General features: G+C 41.1%; 2 protein-coding genes across 2 annotated transcripts; one reads left to right on the top strand and one right to left on the bottom strand.

Moving 5' to 3' along the window:
• The first annotated feature begins 3396 nt into the window (after nucleotides 1–3396).
• fitm2 (fat storage inducing transmembrane protein 2) lies at nucleotides 3397–6399 on the top strand. Its single transcript, XM_079517344.1, has 2 exons — nucleotides 3397–3622; nucleotides 4930–6399. The coding sequence occupies exons 1-2, from the start codon at nucleotides 3414–3416 to the stop codon at nucleotides 5537–5539; spliced, it is 819 nt and encodes a 272-aa protein (XP_079373470.1). The 5' UTR covers nucleotides 3397–3413; the 3' UTR covers nucleotides 5540–6399.
• A 3694-nt stretch (nucleotides 6400–10093) lies between these two features.
• gdap1l1 (ganglioside induced differentiation associated protein 1-like 1) lies at nucleotides 10094–21219 on the bottom strand (the record flags this gene model as incomplete). Its single annotated transcript, XM_079517310.1, has 6 exons — nucleotides 10094–10437; nucleotides 10663–10777; nucleotides 12734–12828; nucleotides 13408–13581; nucleotides 18023–18215; nucleotides 21034–21219. The coding sequence occupies 6 exons, from the start codon at nucleotides 21217–21219 to the stop codon at nucleotides 10094–10096; spliced, it is 1107 nt and encodes a 368-aa protein (XP_079373436.1).
• Between the last annotated feature and the right edge of the window lie 13 nt (nucleotides 21220–21232).

Raw genomic sequence — 21232 nt, forward strand, 5'->3', positions numbered from 1 at the left:
TTGCCATCAAAGGCGTAAGAAAAATCCTTAATGATAGTGTACGGTATTTGGAACCATATAATTCAACATATCTCATAGGGTCCCTTTGCCACTTGCTGGCAGCGGGAGCCTTGTACTCTGTCTCTCTGCTAATAAATGACCATCTGAGGGTGAGGAAACATCAAGCTGCTGTCTGCTGCATGTCCCAACTTTCACCTTCAATTCAGGGTAAAAAAAAAACCCCGCTCTGAGCCATGGATGAAATCTGACTGCAATGAAAGCCAGAGACAAAAAATGCTCTGAACTTCTTAAATGCAAGTCCAAGTTAGCCAAGTGCTTTGACAGTGATCTCCAAACCCAACTGGGCATCCTAAAAACCCAACGAAACAAGCTAAGAAACATTGCAACTACCATGACCAAATCCGCAAAAAAAAACTGTATCAATGATAAAGCAGAGGAAAACAAAAACAATCCTCAGGAGCTCTGGAAGCTACTAAACAAGTAACAACCAACCAACCAACAAACGACACCCTCATCACTGACAAGCTTGACGTAGCCAGAGCCATTCTACTGTATATCTAAGGCTCTGGACGTAGCCGACTACTTAAACATCTTCTTTACAAACATTGCAACAACGCTGTTAACATACTGCCCTCCCACTCCGGGCGCTTTGGTGTAGAGCAGGGGTTCTCAACGTTTTTGGCCGGGGACCCCCGGAAATGCTTTGGCAATGTCTCGGGACCCCCGCCCCGCCCCCTCCCGACCCCCAATATAAATTGACTGCTACAATAACCTTAAACCATTTTGGGCGGGAACCCCTTTTGGTGTTTTAAGCATTGTTATAATTTAGCTATTGAAAAATAGCAGATCTACAAGCTCATAGCGCGCCACCGAGTGGCGCGCTACGAGCTTGTAGGTCTGCTATTTTTGAAAAAAAGTGAAAATAAAATTTAAAAATAAATCTTTTTTTTTTTTTTTATAATTTGGGGACCCCCTAAAATAATTTGGCGACCCCCCGAGGGGTCGCGACCCACGGGTTGAGAACCCCTGGTGTAGAGCACATCAAAGCCTTCTACAAAAACCTATAGAGGGTGCGGGAACGCCTACTGAGTGCCAAAAAATTACTTTCTAGCATTGACAGCTCATACATCCAAACAGAAAAGTCCTATATGATTGCATTAAAAGACGTTAAACAACATTAAACTCACTTTGCCACCCCCTTTGCCACTCGATTTGCCATTCACTTTATGCATGCGCATACCCTCTATAGGTGTTTTTAAACTAGCAAAAGGTAGGCCTACTTAAAAAAATGAGTGCCCTTCAACCCCACAAGGCCACTGGCCATGACAATATTCCCTCTAAATTTCTCAGACTCGGCCATCTCTATAGCTCCAATCATCACCCACATAATAAACCTATCCATCAAACATGGACAGGTCCCTTCAAACTGGCCAAAGTAACCCCCCTGCACAAGAAAGGGAGCAAATTAGACCCCGGCAACAACCGCTCTTCTTCTATTCTATGAACAGGTTGAAAAGTATCTTGCCACAAAAAAATGAATATACAAATTTCAATCTGGCTTCAGAACATCCCACTCCACTGACACATGCCTCCTCTATTTGAGTGACTACATCAAACACGAGGTGGATGCTGGCAAATACTGCGGCATGGTCATGCTGGACCTCCAAAAGGCTTTTGACACCGTGAACCACTCCATACTGGTTAACAAGCTAAAAGCAATTGGTTTTGATAGCACATCAGTGAGCTGGATGCAATCCTACCTGGAGGGGAGAGAACAGATGGTGGAGGTGAATGGAACACTGTCCCCCCACCCTCCCAGTGAGCTGTGGCGTTCCACAAGGAAGCATACTAGGGCCTTTACTGTTCCTAATATATGTAAACGACATCAGCTTGTGACTGCAACGTGTTCCTGTTCGCACTCGCAGATGACTCAGCACTGCTGGTCTCGGACAGGAACAAACTGCAGGTTGAAAAGACCCTCAGCTCTGAACTCAGTAGAATCTGCACCTGGCTCGCTGATAACAAAATAGTAATCTCAGCAAGGCAGATGGCTTCATGGTTAGAGTGGGTGACAATATTATCACACGAAAAGAAGAAATTACCTACCTAGGTTCCATCCTGGAGGCAAATCTTTCCGGTGATAAAATGGCCACCAACGTAATAAAAAAAAGTCAACCAAAGAACAAGATTCCTATAGGCCTACAGGATCGTACAAGGTTTTTTCGACTATGCAGCACCTCTAAGGCCCTTAAAACAAGGCTCCAGAGTCACTTCCCAAAACAAACTTCAGGCTACTACTTGGCCTCACTCTCCGAACCCACCTCACCCCTGCCCACTTTGACAGGCCGGAATGGCTTAGGGTTGACGACAGAGTACAGCATCTTGCAATGGGTCTGGTCCACAAGATTCGCTACACCACCAATATACCCATGTACCTGTCTAAATACTTCCTTAATGTCAACAAAGTCCACACGCACAACACCAAAGGGAGTTCAACAAACCATGTGCAACCCAGATTCGGCACAAACAAGGGACTAAATTAATTTCGCTCCTATGCCACCAAAATGTGGAACGCCCTACCAACAGTCATTAAGACATGCAAATCCCTTGACTCCTTCAAAACCGCTCTCAAAGGGCACCTACCTATGGACGGCTGCAATTCGAAACTGTCCCCTGTAAAATCTGAATCCCCCCCACACCCACCCACCCCTTTTCCCCCTAACTGTATGTTTCTTTTCCCATTTTTACCTCTTTATTATGAATTCCTGATCTGTTCTTTGGCTATATAGAAGTGCATTCTGTACGTCTCTAAATGTTTTGATGAATTGAACAAGGTGGACCCTCTTGTAAACAAGTCGTCCACTCACGGTTAACAGTTTTTGTATTGAGTTGTGCTTGACATGTACTGTGATTCTGCAAACTGTTATACTTCAATCAATCAATCAATCAATTATTTCCCAATTCCCACCACGGAGTAACCTAACCTCGCATCAGACTATCCAGCATGGCTCTGGCCTCGGAGGACAGTCAAGACGGGCAGTGTCGGTAGACCAAGCAGGCGGGGCGTTACCACTCTGACCATACCTATGCTCGGACGCAAACTAGATTCACGCATTTACCGCCACTCACGGCTGGGTGCTATGCACATTGCACACTAAAGTTTGATTCATTCCTGATTTGGGAAAAGCAGGAAAGGGTGCACCTTCCTTCCTTCCTTCCTCCCTCCCTTTCTATGTACTTTCTGGCAGGCAGCGTAGACCATAGAGTAATTAAAAAGGAATGATTAATAATAAATAAATAAGTAATAAAAGGCCCAAAAGGTCTGGACATGGCGTCTTGGCTTCCGGGTTCCTCCCAAGCAAAGCCCTCATTCGTTAAAACCAAAACGCACTGACGTCAGAGCTGCCCTTGGGATGAACGACGTCCGCCGTCCGCATTCAATAGTCAACATGGCACGGCTGGATGTCATTGTGGACAAGTTTGTTGCACTTTGGAGATTAACTTCTGTCCGACAAAACTTTCCTTGGATATTTTTGCTCCTTTCAATCGTGGGATCAATTTTAAAAGAGTTAGAAGTCGTCCCAAAGACATATTTCAGCAGCAGCAAAAATCTCATTAATGTGTAAGTAAAGAATGCTGACATGTTAGCTTTAGCTAGCTGGCAATGCTGGCATAACGTTATGGTGCTGTAGCAGTTGTATGTACCTTGTACGTTTACATGAGTTGACCTGGACAATAAAGTGACCTGGCACCTGGCTGCAAGATTTCAGAACTGAATTGTAAAGACTTTGTAAATAATGGGTCAAAGATGATAGAATGGATAATATTCCATACATTGGCCATGCACTCATGCACTGCACTCCACTCGTCTCGGATCAGATTATGAGTCATAGCTCCCTTTATTGAAAGTCTGGCAGATTCTTTTTTACTAAAATATCTACTCGGGACTCACAAGGACCACATGAGATGAGGGAATGGCATGCAGCCAATGCAGCCATAACGCAATTTAACTTGTATTGTATAATTTGATAGAGGCCGCGGCGTCAGCCATTCAAGAGCTGAATTCGCATACTGCCACTGTGCCACATTTGTTCTTGGTAAATTAATGTTAAATTAAATGAATGGCACATTTATATAGTGCCTTTAATGTCAATTGCATTTATCCATTCACATACACATTCATTCACACACACAGGAGCAATGGTAGCCCGTCTCCGGACCCCCGGGTTGAGCTCCTTTGGACCCCTACCACGTAGGGTCCGGTATCACCGGCTTCAAGCGACATGGGATGCAATCTGATTTACCCTGACTTAGCCCTGTGCTGCGCTGTGGGTGTCACGCTGACATATTCCAAACGAAGCATATGAACGCTATAGGAGACAACGAACCATCTGACCCCCCCCCCCCGCGAACGGCTCAGAAGCCGTTAAGTATTTTTAATGTTTGTACGACCGTTTTGGCAGCTCTCTTCCTTCCTTCCTTGACTTCCTTATTGACATCCTATTGTACCGCCTCCATCACCTGCGACAGAGCGCCGGAACTGACTATCTGCGCGTTCCTGCCTCTGTCGCAGGTAGCTGCCAAAACGGTCGTACAAACATTAAAAATACTTAACGGCTTCTGAGCCGTTCGCGGGGGGGGTCAGATGGTTCGTTGTCTCCTATAGCGTTCATATGCTTCGTTTGGAATATGTCAGCGTGACACCCACAGCGCAGCACAGGGCTAAGTCAGGGTAAATCAGATTGCATCCCATGTCGCTTGAAGCCGGTGATACCGGACCCTACGTGGTAGGGGTCCAAAGGAGCTCAACCCGGGGGGTCCGGAGACGGGCTAGAGCAATGGCTGAGGAAACCATACAAGGGTTCACTGGCTTGTAGGCATTTTATTACAAATTTTATTGGTAATGTTATTTATCTTCTCTTCTCTTAGGTACTTTGTGAAGGTGTCCTGGGGATGGACCATATTACTACTGACTCCATTCCTCCTCCTCTCCAACTCTTCCATCAACCGGAATGTGTTCTTTCTATTTCGGCGGTTGTTTTCTCTGGTGGTAGCCACAGTCATTTGGTATGTAGGCACTGAGACTTTCTTCTACATCGAGGATGTCACTGGTTCATGTTATGAAACTGAATCTATGGACATCCTCAATGACGAATTCACATCAAAAGCCATCTGCAGGAGGGCTGGCCTCCACTGGCAAGGCTATGACATTTCAGGACACTCCTTCATCCTCACCTACTCTGCCCTCTTCATCTGGGAAGAGATTGCTCCCATGGCCTACCTGAACACCGCTACTTTGTCTACGTTGCCAAGAATTGTTCTTTGCGTGCTGTATGTAGCCCTGAATGGAATTGTGATGATCTGGACATGGATGTTCGCGTGTACCTCGGTTTACTTTCACGACCCATCTCACAAGTTGCTAGGAACATTGTGTGGAATACTGGGGTGGTATGTGACATATCGGGTGTGGTATCTAAAGCCATTGTCTCCTGGACTCCCTCCTCACCGTCAGCCAAAAGAGCAGAAGCAACACACCTAACACATGCTCATTCTCATTCAATATTGATGCCAAGTATTCAAACTAAACCGAAAATGATAACACATATTAAAGTTGGATATTTCCATCTCTCTGGGTCCAAGTTGACCATGCTATTTAGAGTTCTTCCTTCCTTACAGAAAGGTAATTTTGTACAGGGGGATTGGTTTGCAGTCGTTGAGTCACAGTTGGCAGCTGCTGTTCCCAAAATGAATTCTCTGTAATCTGAGATAAAACACTGACATCTAGCTTTGACCTCTCACCATCAGCCGCCCTGGTGCTTATGCATCATTTGTTTCATTCTTTGTTGCCTGTTTTATTTATATGTAAATTGGTGTAGGTGAGTAGGAAGTAGGAACACTTAAAGAATGTTTTAATTCTAGAGTTGTTTAGCACCGACTACTTTTATTAATGTTACCGCCAATAGAACAAGTGCATGTCAGTTTAAATAACTGTAGTAGACCGATATTTCATACAGATTTAATGTTTACCTCCATCTAGGTTTTTAAGGAACCATCTGTTTTGTTTGATTTGGTATGATTTTGTTCCATTCATTAGATTTTTTATGAATTTGCCCATATTTCACTGTGCAATATAGCCAACAACAACACAGTGAAGTAGTCTTGTTTGTTCATATTTTATGAATGTCATGTTACGGTATATTCTTACTGTATTTTCAGCACATGCTTTGTGGTCACAAGATAATAAGCTGCTTGGTAAAGATGATTACTTTAAAGTGCCATTACCATGTTATAGACCAATTCTCTCTAGTAGGCCACACTTTACAGATTGACAGTATGTGCGCATGGCTTTCTTTTGGGTGCAAGATAATCATAACATTAAAACAGTTTTCATGGACAATATTTGTTATCTTTTGGATTTGTAAAACATGACACAGAGGATCACAGTTTGACACAAACTGTAAAAACCCTTTAAAACAGTGTTTTTTAACAGTGTAAAACTCTGTGGGCTCCATGAAAGAAAAAACGGAGCTCTGAAAAATCAATTTTCACAATTTATTTGTCATTGATGGCAACTGAATAAATTAAGGCTTATGAACAAATATCATAAAAGCACCATAAATAAATGTATAAATATAAAAAATTAAAAGTAAAAAATAAAAAAATACTATTGTGAAATATAATGGTCACAAATAACAACTAGGATTTCCCAACTTGAACTCTTTGTGTGATCCAAGAATTATAGGCCCAATCTTCAGGGATAATGATTGCGTCAGCATTAGCAGTGGAGTCGTAACAAAGGTGCTTGTGATAATCAGAGAATATACAATGACAGGCTGGTCGTGGAGTGTGATACCTAATTTGTGCTCCGTCGTGACGGAGTCGTGTGACAAAACATCAGCTCTACAAGCTCAAAGATTGTCTTGTAGATCTAGGTTTCGGTGTGAGACACTGTCATACGGCAAAGCATAAATCAGGTTGAGCTTTTTCTTGCAACTCGGTCATTGACAAAATACATGAAAGTTTGTCAATCCAAACGCAAACCGAAGGAAATTTACTTTGTACAATGCTGACATACACTCAGAATAGACCCATCGTTAAATCATAAGAAATAGTTCATAGTATATAGTAAAATCCTTATCTCAGAGTGTACAAATGGAATCAATGTTATGAAGCCATTTGGTTCCATTTGTACGCAGTTAAATTAACAGTGGATTTTACTGTGTACAGTTTGCCTACGCTTGCCTAGACATCATCTTTACAATTGACCTTTTTGCCATTTACATCACTGCTAATATGCAAGATTTTGAATACAATCCCTTCCCTCTAAAATAACTTTCTTTAGACTCTGCAATGTATAAAAGATTGAGCCCAAATAATTAAACTCATGGCTATATAGCAAGTGCTCTCCCCATCATAATGTAACAAACATAATGAACCACCACTTTTTTCCCCCCTTTTTTTTAAAAACTTATAGGTGTTTGATAATTTTTCATTTACAAAAGAGTTTTGTAAATGAGAAATAAGTTTGCCAGAGTCATCAGATATTTCCTTGCAAGCAGACACTGTTATTAAAGGAGCGCTGATCATCATCTTTGGTTAAAACACGATAGCATTTAGTCACGCAGCGTTTTATTAACCACATTAACCCTAGTTTCCTTATTTTTAGCAATTATAATAAAAATGAAAATCCAAGCCTAAAAAAACTTCTACAGTACAGATCTACAACCTCCAAACAGTATATAGGGTTATGTAGTTAATAAGCACCTGCAGTTTCCGTGGCAAAAGAAAACGTGGCACATCCTGACTTAAATATTGGCCTCCAGTCGCTGGGACTGTTTGTCTTGTTCATCGTCCAAGGCCTAATTTCAGTTGAACGATAATCTCCTTTAAAGATAGTGTAAACCCTGTTCATGTTCCACGGTGATGCATATCGAACCATAAGTGTTCTTACTGCTGTGTGCGCGCGCTTGTGATCTAGTGGTGCAGACATAAAAATAATCACTGTGCTGTAGGTCCATCAATGTTGAATGGCTTTGGTCACAGTTCCCATTAAGAGGTTTAGTCTATGTACTGTACATTATACAGTAAGAATGTCTGTTCATAACATTATGAACTGAAACCTAAGTGGTACTGGAGTGGAACCATAACATTGTGCAACGTTAACCCCAAATTTGACCCAAAATATCAGGATGGCTCAACAGAACAAAATGAATGACAATTTGTGACTGAGCTGACAACATTTTGCTTGGGCAAAGGCAAGTTAGCCTCTTCATATTCCGTCCTGCCTTAAGATGAGTCAGCCTGTCTACACCATCCCCACTCATTATCCAAGTTTGAAACCATTTGAATCCTGTCATTCAACAGTGAGGAGGACATGCGAGAGTCTGACATTAGAATTCCCAATGTGTTGTGCTGTGAGTGTCGTGATGCTTGCGCTGGAATATCATCATCAGCCTACGTAAAATAAAATGCTTGGACACGCTTTGATGGGACCAACACAGACAGAACGCATTGGTAAGAGTTATGTCAGATTTCCACTTGGCCAACTTACAATAGAGCGATTAGATCCATGTTAAATACTTGTGAAGTTCCCCTTCAATAAATTCAACAAAATGTGCAATTATGAATATCTATCTATCTTCAGTAAAACAATCTAGCATCTGTCAGGAGGGAGGATTAAAGGGCAGTAAGAAGCCAGTGATGTATTGCTTGTTATTGGTGAGGGATAAAGCTACACCATGTAAGGTTTTTTTACTAAATAAAATGCTATTTTGACCAATCTGTATGGTAGATTATGAAAATACAATATAACTATACCAACTGCGGTGGTTGTATTTGGTCTCCCTTTTATTCTATTGAGAAAGGTAGATTCTGTGGTCTGGTATGACCTTTAGTGGTTGACAATTGGTACTGCCTGAAAATTCTATTTCTTCCCCTCAGCAAGCAAGCAGGCTAATGGTAAAATATTCTTTCCTTGCGTAGGGGATTCAAATCCCAGAAAGGACATGAAATTTACGTAGTGCTGGTTGAATTAATCCAAATTTATATTCATATTCATAATAGTAATAAATATAATAATTATTAGTATTAGTATTATACTGTAATTATTATTTAACAAATTAATAATGTGACATGATGCGTCACATTATTTAGTTGAAAATCAGTTATTCCCCCTAAGCAATGCCAGGTATGACTATAAATTAGGCGTTACTCTACCCGGCCCAGACAATCTACAAAACACTAAGTGCTTCAGAGTTCATGCTTATAAACTTGCGCTGTGTTATTAAACGTTTATTCAAGAAGAAACCTTGAAATGAAATTAAATCTGTCCTTGGTTATGCAGAGACCTCCAAAAGCACTGGTGTGTCCACCAATGCAAAAGTTGGAATGTTATGTTACCACCACAAGATGTCACTCAAAACAGCAACACCCAAATTCCTACTACTGTACAGACATGAGCCACTGGTCTATGCAGATGCACGATAGGGGAATGTTTACCTCCATCATTCATCTCATCTGGCAGTTTCTGGTAGCACAGCAATTATCATAAATGATTTGTCATTTAAATCTCCTGAAGTTTCACAGAGAAAACCCCAGGCCAATAAAGGAGTGAAGAGCAGTTAGGTGAACGCCAATACTATGAATAATGGTTATAAATTCAGTGGTTGAGTGACATGCTGTGGACTGGTAACCCCCGTAGATGATGCTTTAACCTCATTCCATTATGCCTAATTGTCTATTTCTCCTGTTCTACATGTACTTGTAAAGAATATTTGGTTGAAATTCTCATTATGGCTTGACCATGCCTCCAACAAAATGAAAATGTGAATGAATTGTGAATTGTGCAGGACTAAAGTCGTGAGACCTGAACGTTACCACAAATAAAAACTACTGTAGATGAAGGCATTGATTACCAGAAAAATGTGCTGTCAAGAATTCCTTGTTATGGAATGTTCTTAATATTCTTTGTTCACCCAGGATAACAGTAATAGTGTTCTCTATATAGATTCATATGTTTCCTGCAGTCATAAAACATTACAGAAAAGTTGAAACATCACACATATACACAGACATTAAACACAAGGGGCATTCACTACATGTATTTCTTTTTTAAAAACCAATAGGCAAAGTAACCCATTCCTCCGAGGGAGCCCATGAGAAAAGAGGCCCCGAAGAAAGATGGTGGCTTCTTTTTTACCATCCGAAATGCGTTGGGTAGAACTGCTGACAGGAGGGTAGTGTGGATGTCGCCCAAGACCCTTCGGAAGGCGTAGCGTTTTTGCACACGCACAAAAAAGGACTGGATGTTGGGTCGGCTGCCGTCCTCCCAATATTTCTTAGAAAGTCCCAAGAACATGAGCCTGTGCAACAAGGCTCCCAGACAGACATCAGCTAGTGTAAATTCAGGTCCACATAGCCATAACTCACACTTTTGACCTGGCAAAAGAAAAGATCTTACTGTAATAGGTAGTCAAATTGATGTACAAAAAAATGTCCAATATTGTAAAAATGCATTGCACTCCCAAGTATTGTCAGATTGTACATCAGTTATTTGCAATTATTCAGTTATTCAATTAATCAACAAATAAATAAATCAATAGTTGCAGTCCTAATGAAAATGCATTCTTAATAGTGTCTTAATAAATGGGAGTAATATTATACCTTGATACTCAAGTTTCCTCTTTTCTAGTTCGGCTTCCACCTGATCTAGAACCATGGCTAGCTCTCCCAGAATCTTCTTCAGGTAGTTCACATTGTCGTGGTCTATGATTTTTGCCTGTTAACACAATAGAACATGTGCATCTCAAGTCCAAATGCAACATTCTGTACAATTGTTGCTGACGGACAGAAACCTGTGCAGTATGTCCAAAACCATTACTATTAAAAAATAACCTGTGTTCCAATGGATCCAATGTAATTCATATTTAGTTACAACCTCTTGTTAATACTTTTGATTGGTTAAATATTTCAACCTGCCGTCACTGTTTTTGGCACGTCATAGGTGAAAAGTTTCAAAAATCTTCAAAAGGTGAAAATCTTCAAAGAGAGCTCACTTGTGGGTATTTGCGCGATACTGTCATACGACAAAGTATGAAATAGGTATGTGGGCATTCATATATGAAAAAAATCTAAAAGCTATGGTGATACAAGGATCTACCCAACAGCAACAAAGTGTTAAGTGTTGAATACTTTGGTAGACTTTTAAGGCATACAACTGCTGTTATTTTGCCCTGGCCTAAGGTAAAGTGCAGCTGCAGACACACTGCTGATACAAGAACAACGCAGCAAGTCAACATAGTCCATCAAATATTGGAATAAAAAATCAATAACACGGAAGAACAAGCTGCAGTGTTTTATTGCCATAGTAAGGTGGGGCAATAGAGAGGATGGAACTGACAGACTTGGAATCACATATTGCTAGGGTAGGTTCCTGTCCAAGCAGCATAAAAAACAGGTAAAATTGCTAGGCTGTTAACAGTACCCTGCATTATATCCTAATGTCATGACTCATATCTGTGCATCGGCAGTCATAGCCACATGCACTGTATGTACACTGGACTGTATGACATACTGTATTAAACATTTAAGCCCTAATCCTTTAGGAAAATACTAGCTCATAACGTGTCGCCTTGCGGTGTGTTGTGAGCTTATCGTCTATTTTTGAAAACAAACATTAACCATGAACATTAAATATTGAAAATAAATCTGAATGTATTAAATGTTTTGAAATGTTTTGGAAATGACAATGATAAAATAGGGATAGGCATAACCCCGGTGTATGCATTATGTCCATGTTCATTTACATACAAACCCTATTTCTGTGCCCGCATAATCACACACTGCAACAACGTGCTGCAAGGAAACCCTTATCAATGCATCACTATCTGTTCCTTGTCCTACTGAATGTCAACAACTACTTCTTATCAAAAGCTCATTTAATGGATTACCATCATGCATCAGTGCACATGGATCTCTTCAGTCTAATGAATAGAAGCTGCATTCAGGGCAGAGCGATACAGCTCATACGCAAAACATGCATGTTCATATATTTTCAGCATGGTGCTAACTAAATTACTGCCAGTACACACAAAGTGCAACACAAACAGGAAAACAGGAATGACTCATTTGAATCATTAAAATGACAGCGTGCATAGACAATGTAGACCGCACTTCTCTACACAACTACTCTTTTGTTTGAGGATTCAAACATTGGTTTAGACGCGATAATAACATCTACAAGCTGGACACCACCACAATGGTCTGGTCTTTAATTAACGCCAGAGACATTCCTGCACATTTTTAATGTGGAACTCTGTCACCATCATCGGGACAAAGATATTTGTATTTGGAGGCCAATATGATCAGGGGGACTACAACAACATCAGTGTGACCAGAGACCGACTGCTGGCTGAGCAGATTCTGCACAGCTTCTTCCAGAAAGGCGCAGCCACGCAGGTGTCATTCAACTATGCCTACAATGGAGAGCTGTACTGTACATACTTCTTGAGGACAACTTCAACCGGAGGTTCAATAATCTGTTGAAATTCAATCTAGAGATGTTCTCCTGATCATATTATCCTCTACCCCCCAGGGGGCATACAGAAATGTTTGGGGGGCGCTGGAAGCAATACCTTTTAAAGGGAGGGGGGAGGGGCACTGAACTTTGAACTGCACTTGTTCTAGCATCAGCATTTTATACAGTAACACACTGGTGTCTGTTGTGTGAACCCACCATGAGTTTCTTCTGCTTGGAGAGGTAAGGTTCTGGCAGCTCGGGCTCCTCGTGGTCCAGCTTCAGTAGCTCTGATGCAGCATTAGCCAGGTGTCCTGAGTTGACAGGCGTACACACATATGCACACGCATGCACACACATGCATGCACACACACGCACATGCACGCACGCACGCACGCACACACACCACACAGTACATTTGTCAATACATCATTTCAAATACAAATCACACCCGTTAAGGAAAAACAAACATTACACCTGTATATAGGAGGCCCTCAAAAACAATTGATTGCAGCGATCCCGTTTTATATAATTAAATAAGCTTATACTGTATGACGGAGCATTCCGTCAGAAACAGTTAATTTGTTAAAATGTATTGTTACACACCTATATGCAATCCATATATGTTCATGGTACAAGCAGCCAAATCTTTTTTTTTCTCAACAGGGTGGCTGGCATGTCCCTTAGGGATAAGGTGAGACGCTCAGTTCGTCACCTAGTAAAAATCCCTCCTGGTCGCCTCCCCAGGGACGTTTCGCAGGTATGTCCAGCTTGGAGGACATCGTGGGGCAGATCTCCACACTGGCCTAGGAACGCCTTGGGATGGATGGATGGATGGATGGATGGATGGATGGATGGATGGATGGATGGATGGATGGATTGGCTTCACTTACTACGTATTTCTTCAGTGGCGTACTTTGGGATCATGGAGTCAGTGGTCAGTTCTGGATGGAGGATACAGCCATGCGTGTAAGCGTCCATGGGCAGGCCATCTAGAAGCTGACGGTACTGCTGCACACGCTCATGGAGGACTGAGCCTTCATCAGGAATCAGCTGGGCCACTGTTTCTGAAGGTGAGATCATGTACATGTTATATAGCACAAACAATATACACTTATAGCACTTTTAATGCATTTTGCGATTCATTGGTTAATGTACAACACGCTCAACACATTTTTAAGACGGTGTCCTGGACAAAGAAGGAAAGAACAGCACTCCATATTTACTATTTATTGCCACATGGACATTTCAGGCAAGACAGTTCCTCAGTACATGCACTGACAACCACAATGTATTAGATAGGGGAGAGCCGACACAGTTGTAACGCGGCATGGTTGTAACATGCACGTTATCTCTTGATTGGTCAACGCCATCATGACGTCATCGCGTCAGTATATGTACAGAAACGTACTCTTCGTGCCCAGGAAGTTTCAAGTGTTTTCCTTCATCCTACTGGGAATTATTGATGGAAAACTGGCTTTTCTCAAAATGCGTAAAACAAATTCAATTTTCACCTTGAGTATCTGTGGTCTACAAATCTTTTCTTTGATGTTGATAAGCTAAAATCGACATGGATGTCTGCATGCTTATGTTCTTCATTAGTTTGCATCGTTTTTAGACACTGCAGTGACTGCACGTTAGTTCTGGTCTGTAAGCAACACCAAAGAAGGACTTGCAAAGTGGTTCAATTGTAACACACGCCATGTCATTATATGGAATATTTACATATTTGACATATTGGCCAATATTATGTTCAGTCAGCTGTCTTTCAATTACAGAGTGTATTCTAAATCAGTTTAGGGTTGTATAACATTGTACAACTCAATCAATCAAATGTTTTATCTTTTTTCAAACTCAAACGCCCAGACTGGTACACCCGGTAATATTTAATATTTAATAATTCCCTAATTATGTTTGATACATTTTCTTATCACATCCATGGTATGAAAACAATGTTAAAGAGTTGCTTCAATGAAATATAATTGATTTAAACGATGTTTAATGGCATTCTTTTTTTTTTTAAATAAACAGTACTTATATATCCATTGAATTCAAGTTCATTGTACAATAGATGTATATTCATCATGCATATATTCACTGGTGATTGATTGATTGTACATTTGTTTGTTGACAATATATTCACAAAATACTACATAGTATTTTTAGTCTAACTTCCCAGTTCCCAGGAACATCACAACTTTGTAGATCACCCATGGTTTCTAAGCAACCCACGTTAATGCCAAGCAAGCATAACAAATCACACCCGTGTGAAGTGAGGGGCGCTAATATATTAAAGTCTAACTCATGTTGATTAGGTGATGTAATGGTGAAAAGGTGCCAACACAAACATTAAACGCATTAACAATAAAGAGACAATATGACGTAATGAGTTACATTATGACGTACATTTTCCCTTCGTTGTCAATGGCGTTTACAAAACAAACATTGAACTAAAGACAAACATACTCAAAAATAACATGATGTCAGCCATTAGATTGGCACACAGCATGGTAACTACAGCAACAAATAGAGCCGTCCTCTACCGCCACTGTCCTCTACCGCCACCTTGAATGTCCCCGGCCACTCAACACTAAGCATTTGCATCAAGTATTAAAATAGTGTGGTATACAAAACCAAATTAGTTGAGTAGTATATTAGTATTTAACAAGTGAAAAACATGACACATCAATTATGTCACTTATGTAAGACACACTGTAATAAAAGGATTGGCCACCTGCTGGCTGCTGAGAATCCATATTAAAACTTAAAACAGAGCAACAGCGAACCAGGTCGCAGCAAGGCAGTCATACACACGGCCCAGGGACACTGACGAAAGAACGATAGTTAGCTGTACCGGAGGTTCCATTCCATCCCCATGGCTGCATGTCCTGTCCTGTTCTGTACAGTACAGGTTTGTGGAGGGTGGAGCTGCATCTGGCAGAGTTCCAGGACTCTGAATAATCGATCCCAGCTAGACCGACCTGGGCATGGCAGGTGGTCTGCTGCAGCACAGGGGTGTGACTATTTGAGCATCTTAGGGCCATACTACACATGGACTGACTGTCGTGGAGGCAGCAGTTCTCCTTCAGGCTGAACATGATCCAGGTGGGATGCAATGCCTCCCGCAGTCTGGGTTTAAGTGCTGACAGAAAAGTAAATCAATAAAACAAGACCAAATTCAACGCAGCCAATGTTTCAAAGTATGCATTTCAATTGAGAGCTTTAATAGATCCCCCCCCACTGCATCTCAACTATAGTAGTGGACACTAGCCTCCTCTGCTCAGGTATAAACCACTACATCTCAACTATAGTAGTGGACACTAGGCTCCTCTGCTCAGGTATAACATCTATCAACTATAGTAGTGGACACTAGGCTCCTCTGCTCAGGTATAAACCACTGCATCTCAACTATAGTAGTGGACACTAGGCTCCTCTGCTCAGGTATAAACCACTGCATCTCAACTATAGTAGTGGACACAAGGCTCCTCTGCTCAGGTATAAACCACTGCATCTCAACTATAGTAGTGGACACTAGGCTCCTCTGCTCAGGTATACAATCTATCAACTATAGTAGTGGACACTAGGCTCCTCTGCTCAGGTATACAATCTATCAACTATAGTAGTGGACACTAGGCTCCTCTGCTCAGGTATAAACCACTGCATCTCAACTATAGTAGTGGACACTATAGGCTCCTCTGCTCAGGTATAAACTCTATCAACTATAGTAGTGGACACTATAGGCTCCTCTGCTCAGGTATAAACCACTGCATCTCAACTATAGTAGTGGACACTATAGGCTCCTCTGCTCAGGTATAAACCACTGCATCTCAACTATAGTAGTGGACACTATAGGCTCCTCTGCTCAGGTATAAACTCTATCAACTATAGTAGTGGACACTATAGGCTCCTCTGCTCAGGTATAAACTCTATCAACTATAGTAGTGGACACTATAGGCTCCTCTGCTCAGGTATAAACCACTGCATCTCAACTATAGTAGTGGACACTATAGGCTCCTCTGCTCAGGTATAAACTCTATCAACTATAGTAGTGGACACTATAGGCTCCTCTGCTCAGGTATAAACTCTATCAACTATAGTAGTGGACACTAGGCTCCTCTGCTCAGGTATAAAATCTTGTTGCTGAGATACAGGTATCTGCACTCTCAGAGCCAACTGCTGTCTACATTGCCAGGGGGGATTTGGACACAGAGGAAATGCATTTCAGCAGATCTCGTTTCGCTGATTAGCAGCTTGAAATCGATTTAGTTTAAACTCTACCTATCATGGAACATTTAACAGGAATAATTGTTGTCTATGTGGCTAATTTGGAATACAACTACACCAGTACAGTAAATCATGCTATTTTAACCGCATCAAATCGCGAACCATCATCAGCTGCTTTCCTTCTTATATGAGTTAACGATTAAAACCGGGAAGCATCGGTGTCATGTTATACTTTGGCTATTCAAAAATAGCAGATATACAAGCTCATAGCGTGTCTCTTTATGCCGCGCTAGGATCTTGTAGAGCTGCTATTTTTGAAAAATCTTGAAATGTTGTGCAAATATTATTTTAATGCTTAAATGATGATTTTAATCCAGTGTAGTCCTGTTGTCCAGTCCTACCAACCTCACTGGTTGATCTCCTTGTCACTGGAGAGCATTGACAAGAAGACGAAGAAGACTCTGACGAGTTCTATGAACACGACTGATATCTCCTATGGTACCACTACCAACATCAATGATACAGCATGGAAATGTGGACAAAATCCAATCTGACGAGAGGGCTACATTTCATCCAACGGTGGTCGGTGGCTCAAATGCCAAATAAATAATGGACCCTGATATGAAAAGGGTAGAAAGCCACTGCTATGGGAAATCAAAATCCAGGAAAAAAGAGGAAAACCACTGCTATACAGCTAGATACCTTATTTGTAAAGTTATATGCAATATTGGTATTAGTACTTGGTAAAAATGTGATTGTATTGTAATGGTGGCACTGATTACCACACCATGCCATGGGTATGTGGTCACTTTAAGAATAGTTTCACTGAGATCCTTGACCCTCAATCTAGGGTCTTGGCCCAAGGACTAAATGGGTTAAAGTTACTGGACAGGGATTGGACCATATCCTCTCCTACTGAAGTCAGTGGTTCCCTGAAGCATCAACCCTTCCTGCTGTGGATGAGTGAGCACAAAGGGTCTCTTTACTAAGACAAGGACATACTCAACATCCCTCAGGCCTTTCTTGGATTCATACTCCAAGGATATTGCATAATGGAATGCACACTGCCTCTGCAACTGATGCAATCTGGAGTGTTAATGATCTCTGATACCAGAGTTAAATTAACAAGATGTTGCTGTGTAATGTAGGCTACTGTATGCTTCCAAACTCTCGGCGAGCACATACGTAGCATACATCTCTACTGTGGCTTGTTTATTTTTTGCATAACCAGAACTTAACCTGCAGCTACTCCAACAGAAAAAAAACAACAGAATGTTATTGTACCTCCCACAAAGTTTGTCTCTAGGTATTCGATGATCTGGTTGTAGTCGCTGACAATGGTGTCTCCGTGGATGAAGACGGGCACCTCCTCGCCCAGGTTCAGCCTCATGAACCAAGGCTCTTTATGCTCCTGCAGAGGCAAGCTCACGTCCCTCTCGTCGCAGATTAGACCTTTCTCATTAATAACTAGACGGACCTGGAAATTAAATAGTGAATGCATGCAGAATTAGCCGACTACACAAGCTACAGATGACAGCTAAGTACTCCCTAAACTAAAGAATTTTACACTACCCCTGCAGACGTATTGCTGATGGGCAGGTAAGATGACACAGTAAATACAATGATATGAACTGTATGCCTACCGCACCCACTGGGGTTAGAAGTAATTTAAACATCAGAACTACAATAAAAGGTTTTAAGTGCAAATGATTAACTTCCCTTTTCATGCTGCTGGAGGCCATAGCTGTCTAGAGCAGGGTTGGTCTGTGGTGCTGGAACAACCAGCGCCAACATATTATATTGTTAATTTGGTGACATGTGATCAATCTTTATAATATTGAACAGAGCTGCAGGACCTTTCATCTAGGAGACAGAGCAGTAAAGCGGTATGTTCTCAATATCGGAGATACAGAATAGGGAGATTAGTCTTGCGTAGCCAGACGAACAGAGATCTCTGTCTATATGTCTGGTAACATCTAAATAAAATGAATGGGCTAACTCTGAGTTGAAACAATTCAGAAATTTAAAAAGAAATAATGGTATTGCAGAACCAAAGAAAGCAAAGACTTTAGTGTGGTCCTTCACAAAAACAGTTTGGTCAGTCAACATCCATTACTAGCAGGACAAGCTAATGTCCATATAGACTATAGAGAGTTAGCCTATTCATGGATCAAAGACTAACTTTTAATCCTGATATCACTATTTGTGGGCAGGTTTCTAAAACACTGTAAAACATTGTAACATTGTAACATCTTTAAAAAGTCGCATCACGACCGTGGACACATTGTGAGCTTGAAGAACGCCTATTTTTGCTATTTGTCGTATGACGAAGAATAATAGGGTTTGAATGGAGACAACAAGTGGTGTGCAAAATACTAAAGTAAGAGGCAGGGAGTGTTCAGTCACCACAGGCCTCTGGTTTGGACAACTTGGAGGGATGTGCACAGCTTAACAAAATGCCACAAATGCATGTATTTTTAAGTAACTTGAGACATTTAAAGAGAAGCTGTTGAAATCTACAGTAAGCCTAGATAGAAATGAATATAGGCCTACTGAAAATCTAAATGTTTCTATGAAAACCCATAGTCATGGCCTTAAAAACAAAATCACGGTTTCTTACTTAATGAGTTGTTTAGTCATTGCTTTGTAATATTGCCAATATTGCCTGTTTAGACATTTGCCCATAGGTCATATAGGACTACACACTACACAGAAAATGCAACACAGTGATATACTACTACAGCATATTATCATGTTCTGATCTTACTATAACACATCTTGAGTTCTGTTCAATCTAACAGTTCTATCAAGAACAACAGCAACATAGCATTACTGACTATATATACACAGTAGTATTGGAGTACTGACGCACACAGTGCTCTATGCAGATATGAAACGGCAAAAGGTTACAAGCTATGTTGAACATATAATTCTCTAATATGCAGCCCTCAAGAATGCCAGTGCTGTAATTTTCAGGTATCAATAATTTGCCATCCTTCTCACGTACTATCTATCAGACATATGTTTTTTTCTCCAGACCACAGCTTGCTGAATTACGCTTCTGTGAGAGCTGATACCATATCTCTGATATCACTACGATGTGCTTTGCTATCAGGATCAACGATACCTTACACTTCTTTGTTTTGTATGTTTGTTTGTAGGTTGTTTATTTTACATGCACAAGTTAATGTGCTTCGTATGTCACCAAACATATTAGGCCTAAAATGTATCTGACATAAAAGTAGCATACGGTGGCATTTTGCTCTGATAAATCATAGCATTTATGTTCAAAACGGCCTCAAGCAATAGTAAATAACTACTTTAGATTGGAGCCAGAGTCTTGACTGAGAGCCTTGTCTTTACAACTTTGCTGAGTGACAATGGCTCCAATCAGCCTCAGAGGCAACAGCTAGCCTGCATGTTTAACAGGCAGGATAAACCTTTAGCCCTGGACCACACGACTGTGCATCTAAGGTTGTGGACAGTATATTATCACATAATCACATGCAGGTTTTCCATAACATTGACTTATCTGCTTCACTCAACTGTGTGTAAAATAGTGAATGACATAGGCTAATGCTGTGCAAGACTGTACAATATGTCTATGTCATTTTATTTGTATTCAGTGTCCTTTCTGAAGGTAACATTCTGTTGCTCTTATGTCCACAATGCCTCCATATATGGAAATATATATTCTTTACCAAGGTAAAGAATGGTTATGGTTATATGGTTATATTCACTTAAAGTAAGGGGAGAAAACCAGCTCCATTTGGTTTGGTTTGCACAGAGATACTTCATTTTAATCAATTATTTAGACTGTCATGTGTCAGTGTCAGACCACATAAGGTGTACCATCATTCACATGCTATACAGAGAGAAAATAGACCCTGCACATCAATAAAAGGTTACTGTTTATGAGATGAATGAATCATCCACTCATACTCATACATAAGCTAGTGCATAAGATATTGATCATGAATTCAGGCTATATGTCGAGGAATTGTGTCCCATGCTGCAGAGGTTTCCTAATATCTAAAAGGAAAGATCTGTCAGGATAACATTCAAATGCCATGTTGCATAGACCATGTGTTATAATAACCATGCACAAAAACATGCTTTGATCACAGCGCACGCGCACGCACGCACACGCAGGTGACACACACACACACACACACACACACACACACACACACACACACACACACACACACTTCCGTGCTATAGTATAGCCTATATGTCACGAAGGAGATGTAACACCTCCATCTTCGTGCTGTATAGTGTATATTAGCGTATACCTTTTGGGAGGTGAAGGACTGCGTCCAGTGGTACAAAACGAGCCTGTCTTTTGAGAAAGGTAATTTGGGCTCTGCCATCGGTGGTTCTTCGCTTTCCTCCCCGTCTGTGATTTTGCCGTCTTCATCGAAGGCTGAGATAGGCCACCAGCTACAGTTGGTGGGGGTAACATTGTTGGAAGACGCCATGACAGAGCGTTTT

This window comes from Electrona antarctica (assembly GCF_951216825.1).
Source record: "Electrona antarctica genome assembly, chromosome: 2".
NCBI lineage: Eukaryota > Metazoa > Chordata > Actinopteri > Myctophiformes > Myctophidae > Electrona > Electrona antarctica.

Excerpts from the sequence above, each read along its gene's own strand:
- fitm2 (XM_079517344.1), top strand. The coding sequence starts at position 3,414 with ATGAACGACGTCCGCCGTCCGCATTCAATAGTCAACATGGCACGGCTG. Across the intron at positions 3,623-4,929 it reads AGCAAAAATCTCATTAATGT|GTACTTTGTGAAGGTGTCCT; the intron begins GTAAGTAAAGAA and ends CTCTTCTCTTAG.